At 32.5% G+C, this 18,510-nt stretch overlaps 1 protein-coding gene across 1 annotated transcript; it reads right to left on the bottom strand.

Annotated features, from left to right (window-relative positions):
• Positions 1–11,355: 11,355 nt before the first annotated feature.
• On the bottom strand, positions 11,356–18,205 carry LOC107817355 (O-fucosyltransferase 16). The gene is made up of 10 exons (XM_016643158.2): positions 17,643–18,205; positions 17,391–17,441; positions 17,201–17,291; positions 16,769–16,845; positions 15,436–15,524; positions 15,110–15,293; positions 14,018–14,199; positions 13,381–13,483; positions 12,522–12,853; positions 11,356–12,440 (listed from the first exon to the last, which is right to left on the bottom strand). Exons 1-10 carry the CDS (start codon positions 17,820–17,822, stop codon positions 11,948–11,950), a joined length of 1,782 nt encoding a protein of 593 aa, XP_016498644.1. The 5' UTR covers positions 17,823–18,205; the 3' UTR covers positions 11,356–11,947.
• Between the last annotated feature and the right edge of the window lie 305 nt (positions 18,206–18,510).

Here is an 18,510-nt window from a genome sequence, read left to right as displayed (position 1 = left end):
GCTGCTAAAAGGAGTATTTTAATTTAATTTATATATTCGTAAACACGAGGCCAAGAGTGGGTCCATAGGCTTTGGCTTTTGTTTCCATTTTGCCAAACTAGATTTGCCACGTGTCACTTGGTGAATCTGACGTGGGCCCTTTTCTCGAAGTACATCCAAATGGCAAATCTTTTAAGGTTTGTGTTTATTACATTTAAGCATACCAAATTACCATTTCTATACCATAATTCAAATTAGGGATATAATTAAGGGTTCATTTATATTAGGCATAATTATAGGACTGTATCTTCCCACTTTCTCTTTCCTTTCATCTCAACTGTTCACAACACACACACAACTCACGATGCTCCTATGCTTCCTCTCGTTGATCATCCCCAACTGCCCACCACCGTCGAAGAATATCATATTTTCAGATTCACAAGAAAATTTTAAATTCTTTGATCGAACCGCTTGAATTCCCACTGGAAATAATAATGGCAGAGAGTTCGAAATTCTTTGACCTCTCTCTTTTTTTGGGGGCAGTGGTTGAAGGTTACTGGTTAACACAGTCGATTGAAACTCGAAGAAGAAGAAGAAGAAGACATATTTCCAGAATTTGTAGATATTTTGTAGTCAAATTGTAGTCAAATTAGAAAAATTGTAGATAAATTGTAGACTGTTTTTTGCAGAAGATTTTGTAGAAGCTTTAGTCGTTTTGGATTTGTGAAAACAGAAAATAATGCATCTACAATCAGAATACAAATAATCTATAATTTATCTACAAGATATCTACAAAATAGATACACTGAATTTTAATATCCAAATTCTCATTTCAATTGTAGAATAATTGGCATTTTCGACATAATTGTAGAAGATTTGTAGAAGTTTTAGTCTTCCCAATCTACAATTCATCTACAATTTATCTACAATATATCTACAATTCTACAATTTAACTACAATTTATCTACAATTTCTGGAAATACGTCTTCTTCTTCTTCTTCTTCGAGTTTCAATCTAAAATTTAGTCAAAACCAAGTCTAATCTTCACCAAAACCCCTCAAAATTGAGATATAAACTCCTAAACATATTCCAAATTATTTACAACAACACCCAATCCAAACAAATAATGATTTTTGAAAACCCAAATTTGAATTCAAAGCTTTCAAGCCTTTTAATGGCTATCAATGGTGGAAAATATATGGAAGAACAGATGAAGATGAAGATGAAGATGAAGATGAAGATGAAGAACAGAAATCTCCTTTCCGTTTGATTACTAGAGCTTCAGTAGCTTGCGTTTTTTGAGAATTGTAGTTGAGTGAGAGAAGAGAGATCTCTTTCCGTTGAGGAAGGAGAGAATTACGCAGCAATTCGAATTTAATGTTGACAGAATCACACGCAGATCTAGTGCCTTCATTTTAGCGCGTTTTTTATGGCAAAATCTACCTATTTTTGGATTGGTATATAATTTGTAGTAAAAGTGTGGACTACACGGGTAAATAATAAATTATGAACATTTTTGGTAATAAGGTTTGATATATGGTATAGATAGGTAAAAATCTCATCTTTTAATTACTCAATTGAATGTAATAGGAATATTATTCTATTTGCAATCATGATCTTTAGAAGAATAAAGAACGCAAATCTTCTAAATTAAATAAGTGATCAATTTTTTTTTTGGTAATTTAGTCATACTAGGTATTTTTGTATAGAATTTAGTATTTTCTTAATGTACATGGCAAAAATAAATTGATCACTTATTGTGGACCGAAGGAGTAATAATAGTCAACCTCCATTTTAATGCCACTGGGAGCTACTCACACAAATTATTCATTCCTGTAGCAGGAAATAGGAAAATAATGAGATCGAATTAGATTCTTTAAAATACAACTTTTCAAAAATATATATCCTTTTGTTTTCATTTAGTTGTCAGGGTAAGCTTTTACATGTTCTTTAAGAAAATATTATTAGAAAGTGTAATTTGACTGATTTATTTCTTATTAATTTTTTAATCTCTGATCGTATTAATTTATTTTTAATAAATATGTGAATTTATGTGTCTTTTATTCTAGATCAATCAACGCTAAGGATAAAATTAAAACAATGTAATTCATTATTAATTTTTAAAATAATACTGAAGTATTTAGGAATAATTATTTCAATAAACAGAACAACTAAAGGAGCATTCAAGGAATAATACCACACAACAACAATTTGTTGCGATGATATGGCAAAAGATACATGCTGACGATGAAAACCCAAACTCGCACGTGATATTTTATGGTGAAAGCAAGGCCACATGTACATATAAAAAGAGGACAAAGAATAAAAAGTTTTCACAAAACAACACTTTTGAACTACAAGTAGTAGTAGATAATCAAATCAAATATGGTATGTCGTGTGTGTCTGGATAAGCTCAAAATTATTCGTTTGCAAAACATTCGGCAGGCAGAGTTAAGGGGCGAACAAATTTTCAAACCCCACAAACCTAGATTTAAGTCAAAATCGCGGACGTGGCGATAGACTCGCACAAAATCATATGGTTGTCGACTTGGCGTGGCCAAATCTAAGAATTGGCCCAATTGGTTTTTAGAATCATGATTATGTCACGCGAACGTGTACACAATCACGATAAAACATAAGAACTATTAAGGGAATTTTTCATAAAGCACCATCTTTTAAGTCTAATTAGCCATTTATAGATACCCTTTGCTATATTACGTGTTATAGATACCTTTTATGTTTTTATACAATGTATTTTATGTATTTAAGCTGTTGTATTCATTAATACAACCAAAAAAATAGGCGTAAAAACTGGAATTCCAGCTAAGTTTGACATGTATTTAGTTGTATTCAAGCGGCATTAACGTTAAATACAGAAGGTTAAACTGGTTAAAAACGAAAGGAAATCAAATCACATGATATTCTCCTAATTTAACTCCACGAACTAAGGAAATCAAATCACATGATATTCTCCTAATTTAACTCCACGAACTAAGGAAATCAAATCACATGATATTCTCCTAATTTAACTCAACGAACTAAAACGATCCCTCATTAGTCTGTATTTGAAAGATACATAATAAAGATTATAGCTGAATAAAGAGAAATACATATGAATAATACAGTTGAGTAGAACTGTATACAGTTGAATACAACAAAATACAACTTAATTCATCTGAATAAAACACTTGAATACAACAAAATACAACTGAATACAGCTGAATAAAACTCTTTAATGCAACAAAATACAACTAACTTCTGCTGAATAAAATAGTTAAATACAACTGATTAAAACTGAATACAAGAGAATACGCATAACTTTTTAATACATCTAAAATATATAAATTAATGCTACTGAATACATGTGAATACAGCTGAAATATACATTCGAATACAACTGAATACAAATAGGCGATTTGGGCGATCTAGAGAGAGAAGCAGCCTGATGGCTTCGCCGCCCGGTAGTCAGCTATTAATTCCGGCTGGTCAGCCCCTTAACACATCTGCCCAACCTCCTACAACAACTACAAACAATCCCCAGCCCTCAAATCCCACAAACGAAGCCATGAATTACGCAAAAGCTGTGAACCCTACTTCAACGACCACTGCCAAGCAGAATCGAGCCGCTACAGTTGAACCAATTGCTCTTCGTCTATCAAAATCAACGAATTAAACTTACCCTAGGCGATTATAATGGAGTGATAATGGAGGAGAACTAGAGAATTTGGGTGGGAGGAGAGGTATGAATCGTGGGTTGAGGGAGAAAGAGTAAAGTGCATGCAAAAAGAGAGAGAACGTGGTTAGTCAATTTTACTATGATTATGTGAGAGAAAAGACTAAAAAGGAGAGAGAAAAATATTATTTAGCATATATGGTGCCTTAAATGTAGGATGTAACTATAATTAGATATTTGGCTATAAAGTATAAAAGGTATCTATAGGATGTAATATTTTAAAATGGTATTTATTTAAAATAAATAGGGTACTAAGGTTTTCTATAGGGTGTAAAAATTCCTAAAACTAATAGTATCAAATTATAGCCCATCGGATAAAACCAACACACTCATTAAATGTCGTTCGTCTTTTTTACCCTTTTAAAATAAAGTTCACATTGGACAAAATAGTCATTAGATTATTCTCCTAATATTTAAAAATAATTATTTAATTATTTTTCTAATATATAGAAGCATTTACTTAATTAGGAGTATTCATTTAATTATTTTCCTTATATTAGGATTTACTTTTTTTAATTCTAGAATTCCTGTACTTTTCAATCCAAACTAGGAAAGTTTCATCCACTTTGTAAGGTTTTGTTTTATTAATAAAATTTTTAAACTTTTAACTCCACTCAGATTAGGAGTACTATATTAAGGAGAAAAAAATATTTTAAAAAAGGATTGAAAGGAAACATGTGAAAGATCTCATGCATGTCAACAACGATGGGATTTTGTTCTTATTTTCAGCTTTTGTTTCACTCACTTAATTATTGTAGTGTTTGTACAATTCGTATAGCTTAATTATTGTAGTGTCTGTACAATTCGTATAGCATTAAAAAACATCCAATTAAGAATTTAAATAATATTTTAATTTATTGACTTCAAAATATTAGACACAGTGGCGTACGCAAAAAATTTCGTAAGCGGTGTCACATTTTTTTATAAGTAGACAAAGAAGTGAATAAATAAATAGTTACTATAGTAACCTCATAATTAAAAAAGGCACAAAATCCAAAACATTACTATAAGTCTATAACTGTCTACCTTTTTTTGAAATATATCAATAATAGTCTTATGAAACACTACTAAATATGTCTTTTTTCTAGAATTATTTGATTATACTTATTGTCAATTTTATTAACAAGTGAATTCTAGTTCAACTGTTCTTGTTGTTCCTTAATTTTATGATAGGTCAATGGTTCAAGTCTCAGTAATACAAACTATTTTTGAATAAATAATGTCTCGAAAATGATAAAAACATAAAGTATGCCATCAAACAGATTCGAGCTCTTGACGTCAAGATCACATTAGTAGCACTTAATCACCAGACCAGTGACACTTCTTTGTTTAAGCGGTGTCACCTATTTCTTTTTATATAAATAATCTGGTTTTGCCTATGCTTATACATGTACATTTAATGAATCTTTCCGATGAAGCGGTGTCCCGACACCGCTTCCAATAAGGTGGCTCTGCCCCTATTAGACATCAATAATAATAAAACAAGGATTGAAATAACTCTTAAAATAGTATTTCTATATATGACACAAGAATAAATGTTATTTTTACTAAAAGTAATAATAGTAATAATGTATTAATAAATACATGTAGAATATATAAATAATGTATTTGGTATTCTGTTTTATTTTTTAGAATGTATCATGCATAATTAGGTGAATGACAGATAAAACAAATGAATTACAAATATTATAATTCTGTGATTCCACAAAGGTGTTTGTTGAACAAGTTTTATTCCAAAAACATCTAGTACTGTACTATAAATTAAAATAATTATTTAACTTTTTAATATTTAAAACTTTAAAATTATCAAAAATTTTATTAAAATTTTCTATTTGAATTAAGTAGGACTCCTAATATCAGAAATTTAAAATTGAATAAGATTTTGCTTGCGTTGTAATATCTATCTATTTATCTATACTATATTAAAACACAAAGGCTTTCATTTAATTTTATTTTATAATTCAGGGCAGATAAATTTAATATTTATATAATTTTTAAGAATTTTATATTCATTGATATGGATACACACGCTACGCGCGTACCCTATGACTAGTACTATATTAAAAGCACGAAGACCCTTAGCGAAATGTCGTTTGCCTTTTTTGTCCTTTAAAAATAGAGTTCATATTAGACAAAATAGTAATTTAAATATTTTCCTAATATGAAAGAATAGCCATTTAATTATTTTCCTAATAGATGGGACATTAAAATCAACTATAGTCTTGATTATTAAATTTTTCTATATTTGAATTATGTAGAGAATTAAATTTTTATTTAATATAATTTTTTTTAATTTAAAGCCCATTAATATTAAAAGTTGTAGTAAACTATAATATTTTTTTATCATTCAAAACTTAGAGATTAAAAATACGTACTTGTGCTACCTTTTTTCCGTCGGATTAGCCCTACTTTTGAAGCTACTAAAAGAAGGCACACGTAAGCTATACATATAACACAAAAATAAAATACTCATTATATTTGGCAAAATTAAAAGCAACATCAAATTATTAATAAAAGTTAAAGAACAATAGTTATAATTTATTTTTCGGTAATTGAATTTTCTCTTGAATATTTAAATGATATATTAGCTAATTTATTTTTTGGCCAAGTTTGTCTAAGTATTTATTTTTACATGCTATACGTAAAACGAAGGAGTCAATTTTAAAATTGAGTTTGAAATATTTGCTTTCGTTTCTTTCAACTATTTTTGGCCTATTTTCCTTCTAATGTCTTTTATAACATGACATATTTTAGGTATTTAGATTTTTAACATACATTACCACAGTAAAATTAGGAGTATAAATTTTCATCATACATTAATAATTTTATAATGTTAATAAATAAATTTATAGGAATAACTGAATATATAGAAGATTAATTTTATCTCATTTCTAAAGATCAATATTCAGTTTAGGTAAATAAATATGCAACATGAACCATGGAATAGGTTAAAATTCAAGCGTGAGTTGAAAGAGTAGTAATCCATGTTTTTATCATTTTTGGAAGTGCAAATACTTTTATTTTGTACTCATGTAAAGACAGTGTGTTACTATATTTAGTATTTAATATCTAATGTCGTTGAATTTTGTTTCATTATAAAAATAAAAATAAGAGAGGTAAGCGTAATTTTCAACCACAATAGAAGTTTGTGTTATAAATAGAAGAGAAATTTTCATAAAGCACTACCTTTTAGTTGTAATTAGCTACGGATTGTAGATATGTTTTCTGTTTGTTATAAGATGTATTTAAGTTGCAAAAATAAGCGTGAATCAGGGAAGTCCAGCTAATCAGTTGTTGTATTCGACTGTATTCATGGCGTGAAACATGGGATTACAGCTGGATAGATTATTGTATTCGACTGTATTCACGGCGTGAAACAGGGGATTACACTGTTTTTAAACGGAGGTGAATCAATTAACATAATAGACTCCTAATATAACTCAACAAACTCAATTATAACACACAAATTTTGTATTTTTAGTTATAAAAAAGATTCCCAGCCGAAAAATACACATAATACAGTGGAATACATTGAAATACAATAAAAAAAAGATAGTGAATACAATAAAATACATGAAATACAGCGAGATACATTGAATTACAATGAAAAAAAGACAATGAATACAATAAAATACATGAAAATACAGCGTGATACGTTGAAAATACATTGAAATATATTAACAAAAAATCAAGTTGCTCAGCCCCAAACTCTGTCATCTTTGTTCAAGAACAAACCCTAATTTCTGGCGAATTCGCCGTCGAGCAAAAACCCTGAATCTCACTGTTCCCACGCATCAAAATTATAAATTCAACATCAAAATTATAGGAAGAAGAAATTGCTAAGTTTTTCGCCGACGATTTTTCGATGACCCATCGGATCGTAAAAGTCATCCTTTCGTTTCTATCTGGAATCTTCTTCATTGCATTGCCTTTTTTATTTTACCACACTACTGAATCTCATCTGCCCTTCTACTTCTGCTCTTTCATCACTCTTCCCTTCCCTCTTTCATTCCAAGAAAAGCCTTAATTTTTTGATCTGGGTATTTTTATCCGTCTCCAGTGGTATCGTTTGACATGGGAGGTTTTGAAGGAAATATTCTCTTTAATAAGCAAACATGTTGTTTTTTACTAAGCTAGATGTGGATGAGAGAAATTTTGAGATTGAGCATCGTGTTTTTAGGGAATGGGGAAGAGAATGACATGTATCAAAGTAGAGAGAGAAAAAAAATAATGTAACTGAATAGCGTATTTAGTGGCTTAGGGGTAGGAGGTAACCAAAATTAGATATTTTGCTATAAACATTAAAAGGTATCTATAGAATATAATTTTTTAAATGGTATTTATTTAAAATAAATAAGATGTTAACCTTTGCTATAGGAGGTAAAAATTCCTAAATAGAACTGCTTTCTTTAATGCTTAAAATAAATAATTAAATAATTAAATTAGCTAAGTAGCAAAAGAATGCAATTCAATTTTCCCCAAAAAATATCGTATAAGTAAAAATATTTTTGAAATGGAAAAAACTCCTAGGATACATATATTTGTTCCATAAGAAGTGCATTAACAGTGAAAAATAAAAAATTAAGTAAAATCAGTTATTGTATAATATTAAAAGTCAAATCGGTAAAAATGCAAATTTGAAACAATAAAGATGAAAACGTAGAAGCTAAATTATATTCTATATGAGTTGCCAATAATAATTATTAATTTTTTTAAACATTCCTACAAAGTCAAAATCATGATGAGACCATGGAACATTGTTTGTGAACTGTCGCTTTACAAAGGAAGTATGACTGAGAATCCTTCATTGGATGCAAAGACAGGATGTTGTGAAAGATAACTCGGACCAACATATGCAATGGGTGACAAAATGGGCTAAGGGCAGGACATAGAGAGCTCAACTCTACAGGATGGTATATGCTGAGATAACTCATGTTATTTGGATTGAAAGGAACCTGAGCCTATTTGAAAAGAGAAGCAGAGGAGCTGATAGTATTGCACGAGAAGTAGCCTATTTTAACGTGAAAGCCACCACTGGGATTAGTAGTTTGGTATAACATTTCATGTTTTCATAGAAATAGTTATGTAGGTTTTTGGAACTTGTAAGATTATAGCTGCTGAGGCATACGCAAGCTATGGATATGTAAAACTTTACTGGTGATTAATAAAATTATTAGTTACCCAAAAAAAAATATTCCTACAAATTGAACTCCCTGTATATTTTTAATGCATTTAATTGTTTGTTGTAATATATTAATTTAAAATTAATCATTCTTAAATTTTAGTCATATCTACCTTTTTTTCTAAGAGCTATTGGGCAAATTTATCATTTCCAAATCTCAAAAAGACCAAGAGCTTATATTTTTATATTTGTGTTATTTGCCAAAATCTTTGATGTATTGTGGTAAGTATTTTTGTGTTACCTTTCTTTCCCCCGATATTAGATACAAAAATAATAACAATTTTTATAAGATACACATAATTTTAAGGACTTCTATGATGCATAATTTCTTTTTTTATTGAACTAGCTAAAGTGTAATTAATTCTATCAATTTTAGGAACTCACTTTTTTTTTTGTATCTCAAACACTTCTGTTTGCTATTTATTTTAGTTTTTTAAGACGGTATATTTATTGATATAGGAAACACGTGCAAAAGCGCGTATCCTAAGACTAGTATGTGTATAAAAGACGATATGTTACATTTATTAATTTTGATAAAAATATCAAAAATATTTTTGTAACAAGAACATCATGCTTTGATATTTGAACATTTTCACAAAGCCTCACACACATTGCTCTCTCTTGGTTGTTGCCTACGGATCCGGAAACTTTTCATGTGGCTCCGAGCTGTATTTCTTTTTCTTTTGGATTAAAAAAAATTGTCAAACTCAAATCCAAAATTATTAGAGAGACTTTGGGTTTGAAAACTAATCCAATTAGTTTGGAGTTTGGTTTCGGGTTGATTTAAAAAAGATTGGGTTGATGAATGTGAAGCATATAAGATTGACAAAATTAAAAGTGATAATATTTGCAGATGGTGCAAGTAATAAATATAAACGGGGCATTTGTATTTATACCCGTTTTTTGTGTCACATTTTAACTTGTGCCTGCTTTGCAAAAAAAGTTGCAAGCGTACCCACTTTTTCGCATAACTTCAGCACACGAGGCTGAAGTAGCAAAAGCAATCACGCAAAACTTCAGCATTCTAGTAGTCGGGCCTGAAATTCAGCTCTAGAACTGAAGTTTTTGCGTTGTAAATGGAAAACTTCAGCTCTAGAGCTGAAGTTTTTGTGTTGTAACTAGAGCTGAAGTTTCTTGGACTGTTTATCACAAGTAAATCTTTTTATTCAGAATCTGCAATGTCGAGGATTAATCTTCATACAACAAATATTTGATAATTTGGCTCTGCTCTTTATTTAGCAGTTTTGGCGGTCATTTATACAATAACAATTACTTAGAAGCAATATTCGGTACGGTTTGCTCCAGAAAATTTCAGATACAGACCCAACCAAACACTTCAAGCAATGGATAAAGGATTTAATTGAATAAAGTATAATATCTTCCATGTTACTATCCAACAAAACATATTGCATTTTCTGGAAAAAAAATTGCAACTTTTCCTGTTACTATCACATAAACTAAGTTCTAGCCACTGAATCTTGATCTACAGGCTGAAGTTCAAATCTAAGAAGGTTGAAGCTCGCCAGTTACAAACAAAAACTTTAGCTCTAGAGCTGAAGTTCCCCAGTTATAAAACAAAAACTTCAGCTCTAGAGCTGAAGTTCCCCAGTTACAAAAACAAAAACTTCAGCCCCAGTTACAAAACAAAAACTCGCCAGTTACAAACAAAAACTTCAGCTCTAGAACTGAAGTTTTTTGTGTTGTAACTGGGAAACTTCAGCTCTATAGCTGAAGTTTTTTAGAGTTCCAATATGGGTATCCTTAAATATTCCTTCTCTATCAAACTTGATAAAGCGCAGCAACACATAGGAAGCAACCCTTTGCAAATTGAACGACGATGCTTGCTTGCCTTATTAAAATTGATGTTGCATACAAGTCAGATCTGTTATATATGAAATTATTATTCGTATTATCGCTATATTATTTTTTTAACAAAATTATCCACTTATTAAAGTATTACAAAGCGTCAAAAGCAGTTGAAAAGTATGTTTCAAAAGGAAATAATAAAGTCAAATGATCAGGTCCTTTACCTTTGGTCAATTCATGTAACTACCAGACAGTTTGTAAACGTTTGTGGTTGTTTGCAAGAAGAAAGCGAAAGAAAATGAAGGAAGAGAAGGAGGGGGAGAAAGGGGCTCAAGTTGTTTAAAAAGTGGGTATAAATTAAAAGTTTTTAAAAAAAATGGGTATAGGTTAAATGGGGACGACCAAATAAGGCGTCCGGTGCCATTTTTACATATAAACTGAGTAAGGTTGCTTGAATTGTTCCTGGCATCTCTCTACATCAACCAAATAGTACAATTTAACGTTTCAGTGTAAATACATAGCCAATCCACAACTATATTTTATACTAATACCTCACTTTAACTTCGTTAATTAGAATTTTTAAGAAATGTAAGTGGCTAGAGCCATGCTCACTCCGCCTGATTTACCCTGAATGTGATTGATAAGTACATAAATAAGACTAAACAGAACTCAAACTCAAACTCAAACCTGTCTAAGAAAAGATAAACTCACTACTGTTCCTTTTTATCGAAGAACAATTAAGGCAGGTTATATTTTAACTCTCTCTCTCTCTCTCTCTCTCTCTCTCTCTCTCTCTCTCTCTCTCTCTCTCTCTCTCTCTCTCTCTATCTATGCAATAAAGTTAGCAAGTCAATTAGCAATTAACATTCCCGTCTATGTATACAGATTGTTTGAAGTACAACTTTGAACATATGCCGGTAAAAATGTTCTTGGGGAGCTCCATCTCAGTGGCTGGAGTTTCTTCACGAGTTTAAGCATCATGGATCATAGGCCTCCAAAGCTACTACAATTTCAAGCTCCTGGCCGCAAGTAAGCTCATCAATATCCTATAACTCTTACCAGAATATTTCAAATCAATTCAATCCACGTTGCTGTGTCAGCAAGGCTTCAGCCACAGAATTTGTTCAGACCAAAAAGGCATTCAAAATTGAACACGTTGAAGATAGGTTAACGCCCAAAGGACTCTTTTATAGTAGGGTGTCTTATATACAAGCAAAACCTCTTGAACAGCGATCTTTGATCCTTTCTCAATCTGAAAGCAACTCATCCAATTCAGTTTCCTCAGACGTGAAAGGGTCATAATCAGTACTTGTTTCATTGGACAAAGCTTCAACTTGGGATCTACTAAGTGAAACTTCACCTGGAGGGCTATCCACATCATCTTCATCCTCGGGATCAGACATTTCTGGCTCATAGTCTATATTTTCATCGTGAACTGCCTCAACATCTTTCTTCGCATCATCACTGTCTTTTTTCTTAGCTAGATTGCCTTTACCAATTTTTTTACGACCCCAGTCCATTTTTGATTCAGCCTCAGAATCCTCACATATACACGCTGATGGATTTTCATGAAACTCACCCCTCCCTGGCCTCACCTCCTTGGGCTCCCCCAGGAATCCTCTTTGAAATGTATGAACTTTAGCTGCGAATTCCTCCCATGTCATGTTATTTTTGTTTAAGAACACACGATATAGTTTCTTAGCATTTGGTCGAATGGTAGGCTTATGACCAAAATATCTCCTGTATCAAAAAGAAATATTAGCCAGAATCTAAGTAAAATTTCCAAAACAAACTGAAATGCCCGAAAGGGAAGCAGCATACCTTCGTCCTGCCAAAATTTTTGCCATGTTTCCATTGTTATTGGTGACAAATACATCACTTTCATCACAAACTATGAAGTCAAGAGCAGCCATTCTAGAAGAAAATGCAGAAAATGGTTCCAACTCTTCCTTGCTGGCAATAGTGTCCTTGGAGTAGAAGTTTGGAAACAGGGCCTTTAACGGAGCCAACGTCTCTTCACCTCCATATACTTCACCAGATGCTACATAAATATGAACATCTTTCCCATATCCAAGTGCTCTTAGCATCAAGCCAACTTCTTCAGGAGTTAGAGGGCATCTTCCTTGCCTCCTTGCCCTATCCGGATTGCTGTTCTGCACATGTATCAAAAAAGAGTTTACACACACTTCAGTCCTTTGAGTATATTATCATATTGTGTGGAAGAAAAGTAAAAAGTGCCTCCATTAACCTAAAAGCATATTCATAAAGCACCCTATCAACAACAAAAAAAAAACCTCATAAAAGCAATTCTCTCTCTCTCTCTCTCTCGGTGTGTGTGTGTATTCACATTTCTTTACTGCTTCGCTGAAGCTAACATATATGTATGTACACACATATATAAGACAGAGAGAGGGAGAGGAGAGGGAGAGGGAGAGGGAGAGAGCCATATCTAGGACTCACAAAGATGACAGTAAATCCAGTTTATTTCCCAGATTATCTAGTGTTACTTTTATTCTCTTTTTGATAGATCATTCACCTTGTATTATCAAAATTAAAAATCTGAATAAATACAGAATAGTTCAACGCATGAGTGGAACAAACAATCAAATCTTTAAAGTACATTGCCATGATGATTCAATATGAGGAAATGACCAAAAAACTGATACTCTTGGGGTCTCACATGTAAAGTTTTCCACCTCCGCCGTATCTTTCCCAGTTCAGTCCTCTCCTTATCCCCTCCACCATAGTAGCATCCCGAGAACGCAAGCATATCAGGTTCAAACCTGTTAACAATACACTATAAGAAAACTTTTCCTTCTATAGAATTCCCAAACTGCATCAAATCATTTCCTCCCATCATCCAAAATTTAATGTATCAGCAGAAAAAGAAATACATCAGGCAAACAATAAGCTTTTCGTAAAAAATAATGTAGAGCTTGTTATCATGGTAATTCTTAGCCAGTCATCTCATACGTGATGGACAAATTGTTCAAGAACCAAATTCTTCTAACTAAATCATCATAAGTTAAAAAACCAAATATAACATTTCCTTTCAGCCTAGGTGCATCCGTGAACATTGAATGTTATTAGGCAAACTCTTTAGCTTACTGAAAGGATAATAGCTACAAATAGCATAGCACTATGAGAAACACATGAAATACAACGCACTATGAGAAATGCTCAGGACATTATATTGATTCTGCACTTGAAGGACATTACTAGTGGTAGCCATAAGGAAATGGAGGATGACAATAGGAAAAGACAGACAGAAATACGAAACAGAAAATCAAAAAATCGAGATGGATCATATGACTAACCTTAGGTGAAGGGCAATATAATGCTTGCTACTCCGCCTCATACGCTGGATCAATTTCTCACCCATTTCGAGGATAGGGTCAGAAAACTTCAGGGCATGATAATTGACTCTGCATCTAAGCTTTTGCAAATCTGTATCCAGCTTATTTGCAAGTCGATAGTCAAACTTGCTGATCTGTACAGCCTGTCACAAGAAGCAGACTGCTTATACAGGTCTAAGATATCAACAATAAACAACACTAATAGACAGCATACAGAAAGGAGCAACCCCCTTTCCCCTGCAAGCAATGGTAAGCTAGATAATTTCTGATTTTTGAAATTGAGGACTGATGTTCCTATTGACTGTACAGGCAATTGTAATTCTTCTGGGTTAAGACCCTTAAATAAACGTATTAGGGTTATTGAAGCCTTGGGGCCTAGTTCTCTTGAAAAACAATTTTCAACCAAGATTGATAAATTTGACTCAATAAAGCAAAAAAAAATTCCTCGATCTCCCACCTAAAAGAGTTATAACAAAATTTGGATATTTGAAAGATGTTTTCTGATGGAAAGCTTTCCTCATGCATCCAGCGGGTAGTAACCCCTCTTAGCATCCTAACCAGTAACCAGCTGTACAAAGTAGTGAACTTGGACATAACATAACATAGCAATTCTTCTCCTAAGTTTTTAGCATCAATTGAGTTTACTATTCATAACCAAGCTAATTCATGATTCATCAAAAACTTCTAAAATTTTTGTTTTCATGTGAATCAGTGATCACTTTCCAAAGTATCAATAGAATTTTGCAAGAAGTTTCAGGAAGTACACAAGTATCTAGTGCCTCAGCCCCTTAGTCCAGTAGTTTTAGAAGTTCAGTTACATCAACGGAAAAGGATGCGCAAATTTTCAAAATTTTAAAGGTTTCATAGCCAGACTGTTGAGGTTGAATGTAAAAACTCCAAAATAGCTGGACTGCTGAGATTGAATGTAAATACTCCAAAAAAGTAACAAGCAGTGACCCAAAATACAGTATAGAATTAACAAACGTGTGTTTCTTAGATATGTTTTTATTCATCCAAAAATTACAAAGAAATATAAGTGATGTGAAAACTCACATGTTTTTTCATGAGTACAGGCAATACACGATTTATATAGCATCTCTCATTGCACTTTCTAGGAACACGCATTCTATATGGCGTCCATATCTGTCCTCTTCTAAGCGGAAGGTCTTTTAAAATTGAAACATCTGTTGTTAGATGTTTTATAAACCGATCAACATCAAATATGTCAGAGAAATCACTGCAAGAGAAAAGTAGAGCATTTCACTTTCACAGTAATATGCCGGATCATTAGCATATTAAATGTACATATACAGTAAGTTCAGAGATGGTTAGAGAAACCAATATGCAAGAAAATACTGAATGATTCTTCTAATACTCACCTAGAATCTTTCCAGAAAGACGTCTTGTCCAACTTTGGAACAACAAGAGTAGCATTTAAAATGCGAGCAGCAACAACGGCATCAGTTATCTGCCATAAAGATGGTTAACTATTGAAGGTTCCACACTTTCCACATTTTTGTAGTTTGGTTCCAGCAGAAAGCTAAAGTACACAGGTGGTAATAGAAAGGGGTGCTAATTCAAAGGGTCATATATTAGAAAAGGCATAGATGTTTGTCGTTGTTCAAGGATTTATCAGAATCATGTTACATAGAGAGGAGACGATTGCTCAATTTATTAGTATCTCAAACCATAGACTCATCAGGCACGAATACAGATAATTCTTGTAGGGAGTATTTGACAACCTGTATTTAGCATGAACTGGTAATTCATAAGTGTGTCTTCTGTAGCCAATATAACATAAAAGTGCAAATACCTATAGCTCACTTATCAAATCCCAAAGCATGATTGTGCACACATACTTGCTATCACTGAATATGAAATTTGTATGGGTAATTCATGACCATCACTTCTCTGTCACATCAAATTAGGTGCATCTTGAGGTGTAAAGAATCAGTAATCAATCAATCAATCAATAAACTATGCTTCAATCCAGTATTAGTTGCGGTCAGTTTTATAAATCAAGGATATCTTGCAAAAACTGAATATTACAACAATAATGATATGAAAGAAAGTTAAGAACTGCATGCATAATTCAGCAACACTTGAGCAATCATTAGATATTGTGTCCCATCAGCTGCATAAAGCTTCTCGACCTACTGGTATAGAGCACCTCATAATACATGGGCATCGTTCACTGTGAAATCTGATGCCTTAAATTGTGACTGTGTTGCATGTACTTAAAACAATACCAACAACTAAGCCACAGTACTTAATTAGTTTGGTTGGCTACATAATCTTCTATACCTCCAGCTTCATTTGGGCCTCTTTATTCCAATACTCAGTAATTTGTTCTTTCAAGACAATTAGGGATGCTTCAACCCAGGTTCCAATGTAGCAGGTATCTAGAAAAGCACATCCAAGGCATTCATTATGATGATATCCATTATAAATTGATTAGTTTCACAATCGCGAACATAACGGAATCTTATTCCTTTATTCAAGCTTGCATGTACATTAACTATGTAAAGGACAAAGACAAGTTCATTTGAACTGCACTATGAAACTTGACAACCACTGTAACAATTATCTTAATCATACTAGTGCTAGAACAAAAAAAGAGTTCCTTGATCAAAATCCCGTTCCTTGTTAGTCAACAAAATAAAACATAAATCAGACTCAATCCGAAAAGCCAGTCCAGAATCATTTTCTTACCCCAGTTCTTTGTTGGTTAAGACCTCCACTGGTCACAATCAACAAGAATCGATTTGGACGTGTGATGGCTTGGGCTTCTGCAATTTGAAAGAGTACAAATACTTAATGAGATTTCAAATACCAAATTTAGCTTCATATAATAATTCCTTTAGATTTAAGTTATATACACAGACAGTGCAATGAATTTTTTACATCATGTATTATATAACCTATTATAACAGGTTACTTACCTTTATTCTAAGTTATCAATATGCCATTAAATTGAGTTACCTGCAATTACTTTTTAAATGACATGATTGTTCAAATATTTTTTACACTGTAAGTGCATAAAATTTAAATTCATTCCTTCATTGCTACGTAAACCTACTAGTATAACAAGCTGATTACTTTCTTCCAAAAAATGAAAGCTATAAACAAACTAAATTTACGTACTTGCAAATTTACTGCTGGCATTACTGCATCCATAGAAGAACTTCGAATTTCTCGAACTCCAGAGATCACGATTATTAACTCCTCCACTGATCTAGATCTCAACAACCAATAAACAACATTTAGAAACCTTAGATCCAATCAAATAAAAACTTTACAAATAAACACAATAAAATTCAGATTAAATCCTAACCTCAACACGAAATGGAGAAACTCCAATCTCATTACCACTACCTTTGCTTCCCTACAAATAAAAAACATCGCAATTAAATTAATACTGGCTGTACTTTATCGTATATGAATCAATCATATCAATCAATTAACTAAGCCTCAATACAAAACTAGTAGGAATCAGCTACATGATTTGAACGTTATAAAATTAATATGCAGCTACTAATTAGGTAAATAAATAGCATTTGATCGTGAGCATGATTTGATAATGTACCAAGGAAAGATCATCATGACGACGGGAGCGGCGGAGGTGATTATCATCATTAGGAGACGGCGCGAGGATTAAGATGAAGAGGAATATGACGAGGAGAAAGGTGGAAGCAGCGTAAATGATGGGGATTATAAACCGCCGCGCACGGCTGTGATGCTGGTTGCGCCGCCGTGGGATCGCCATACGGCGGCGGTTGTGATAGGAAGCTTTGAGTAGACTCCTCTTCCTGCAGTCACCCCGTTAGCGGAGCAAGAGGAGAGGGTTTAGGGGTATTATAGGGAATACAGATTTGTTATTCTTTCTTCTTTGAGGAGAGAGGATTTTTCTGTTGGGGTTTTAGCCCATAACGATTAACGACAAGGATTGCATTGTAGGAAACACTGCTATTGTCTGTTTTTTAGCTTTTGGACTGATGAATTATTTATATAACACCGTTTACAGACAATTGAAAAGAAACCGGAAAAAGCTAAAAGAAAATGAAAAAGAGAGGATTGTGTTTCTGATTTTTAGATCTTTGAATTGTTCGTTACTTGAGAAGGTACACTTGGGGTAGAAATAATGACCTTCGGCATTTGAGATATAGAATCCTGTTCCTTTTATATTAAAAATTGCACAATTTAACTTTCCGTAAATAAAATAAAAAGGATAGCCGGTGCCCTAAGCTCCCATTATGCGTGGAGTCCGGAAAAAGGCCGGACCATAAGTGTCTATTAACAATATAATTATGGACAAAATTTAACTGAAAAAACATACAAATTATCCAAGTCATGCGAGCAAAAAGATCTATTCATTGGTCAGAAAAGCAAAATAATAAGAATTGCCATGATTAATAGCCTAGAAATTTCTTCCTCTATTCTTACCTGCACATATC

The sequence above is a fragment of the Nicotiana tabacum genome, chromosome 20 (assembly GCF_000715075.1).
Source record: "Nicotiana tabacum cultivar K326 chromosome 20, ASM71507v2, whole genome shotgun sequence".
Classification (NCBI taxonomy): domain Eukaryota; kingdom Viridiplantae; phylum Streptophyta; class Magnoliopsida; order Solanales; family Solanaceae; genus Nicotiana; species Nicotiana tabacum.
This window is presented reverse-complemented; position numbering and strand designations above follow the sequence as displayed.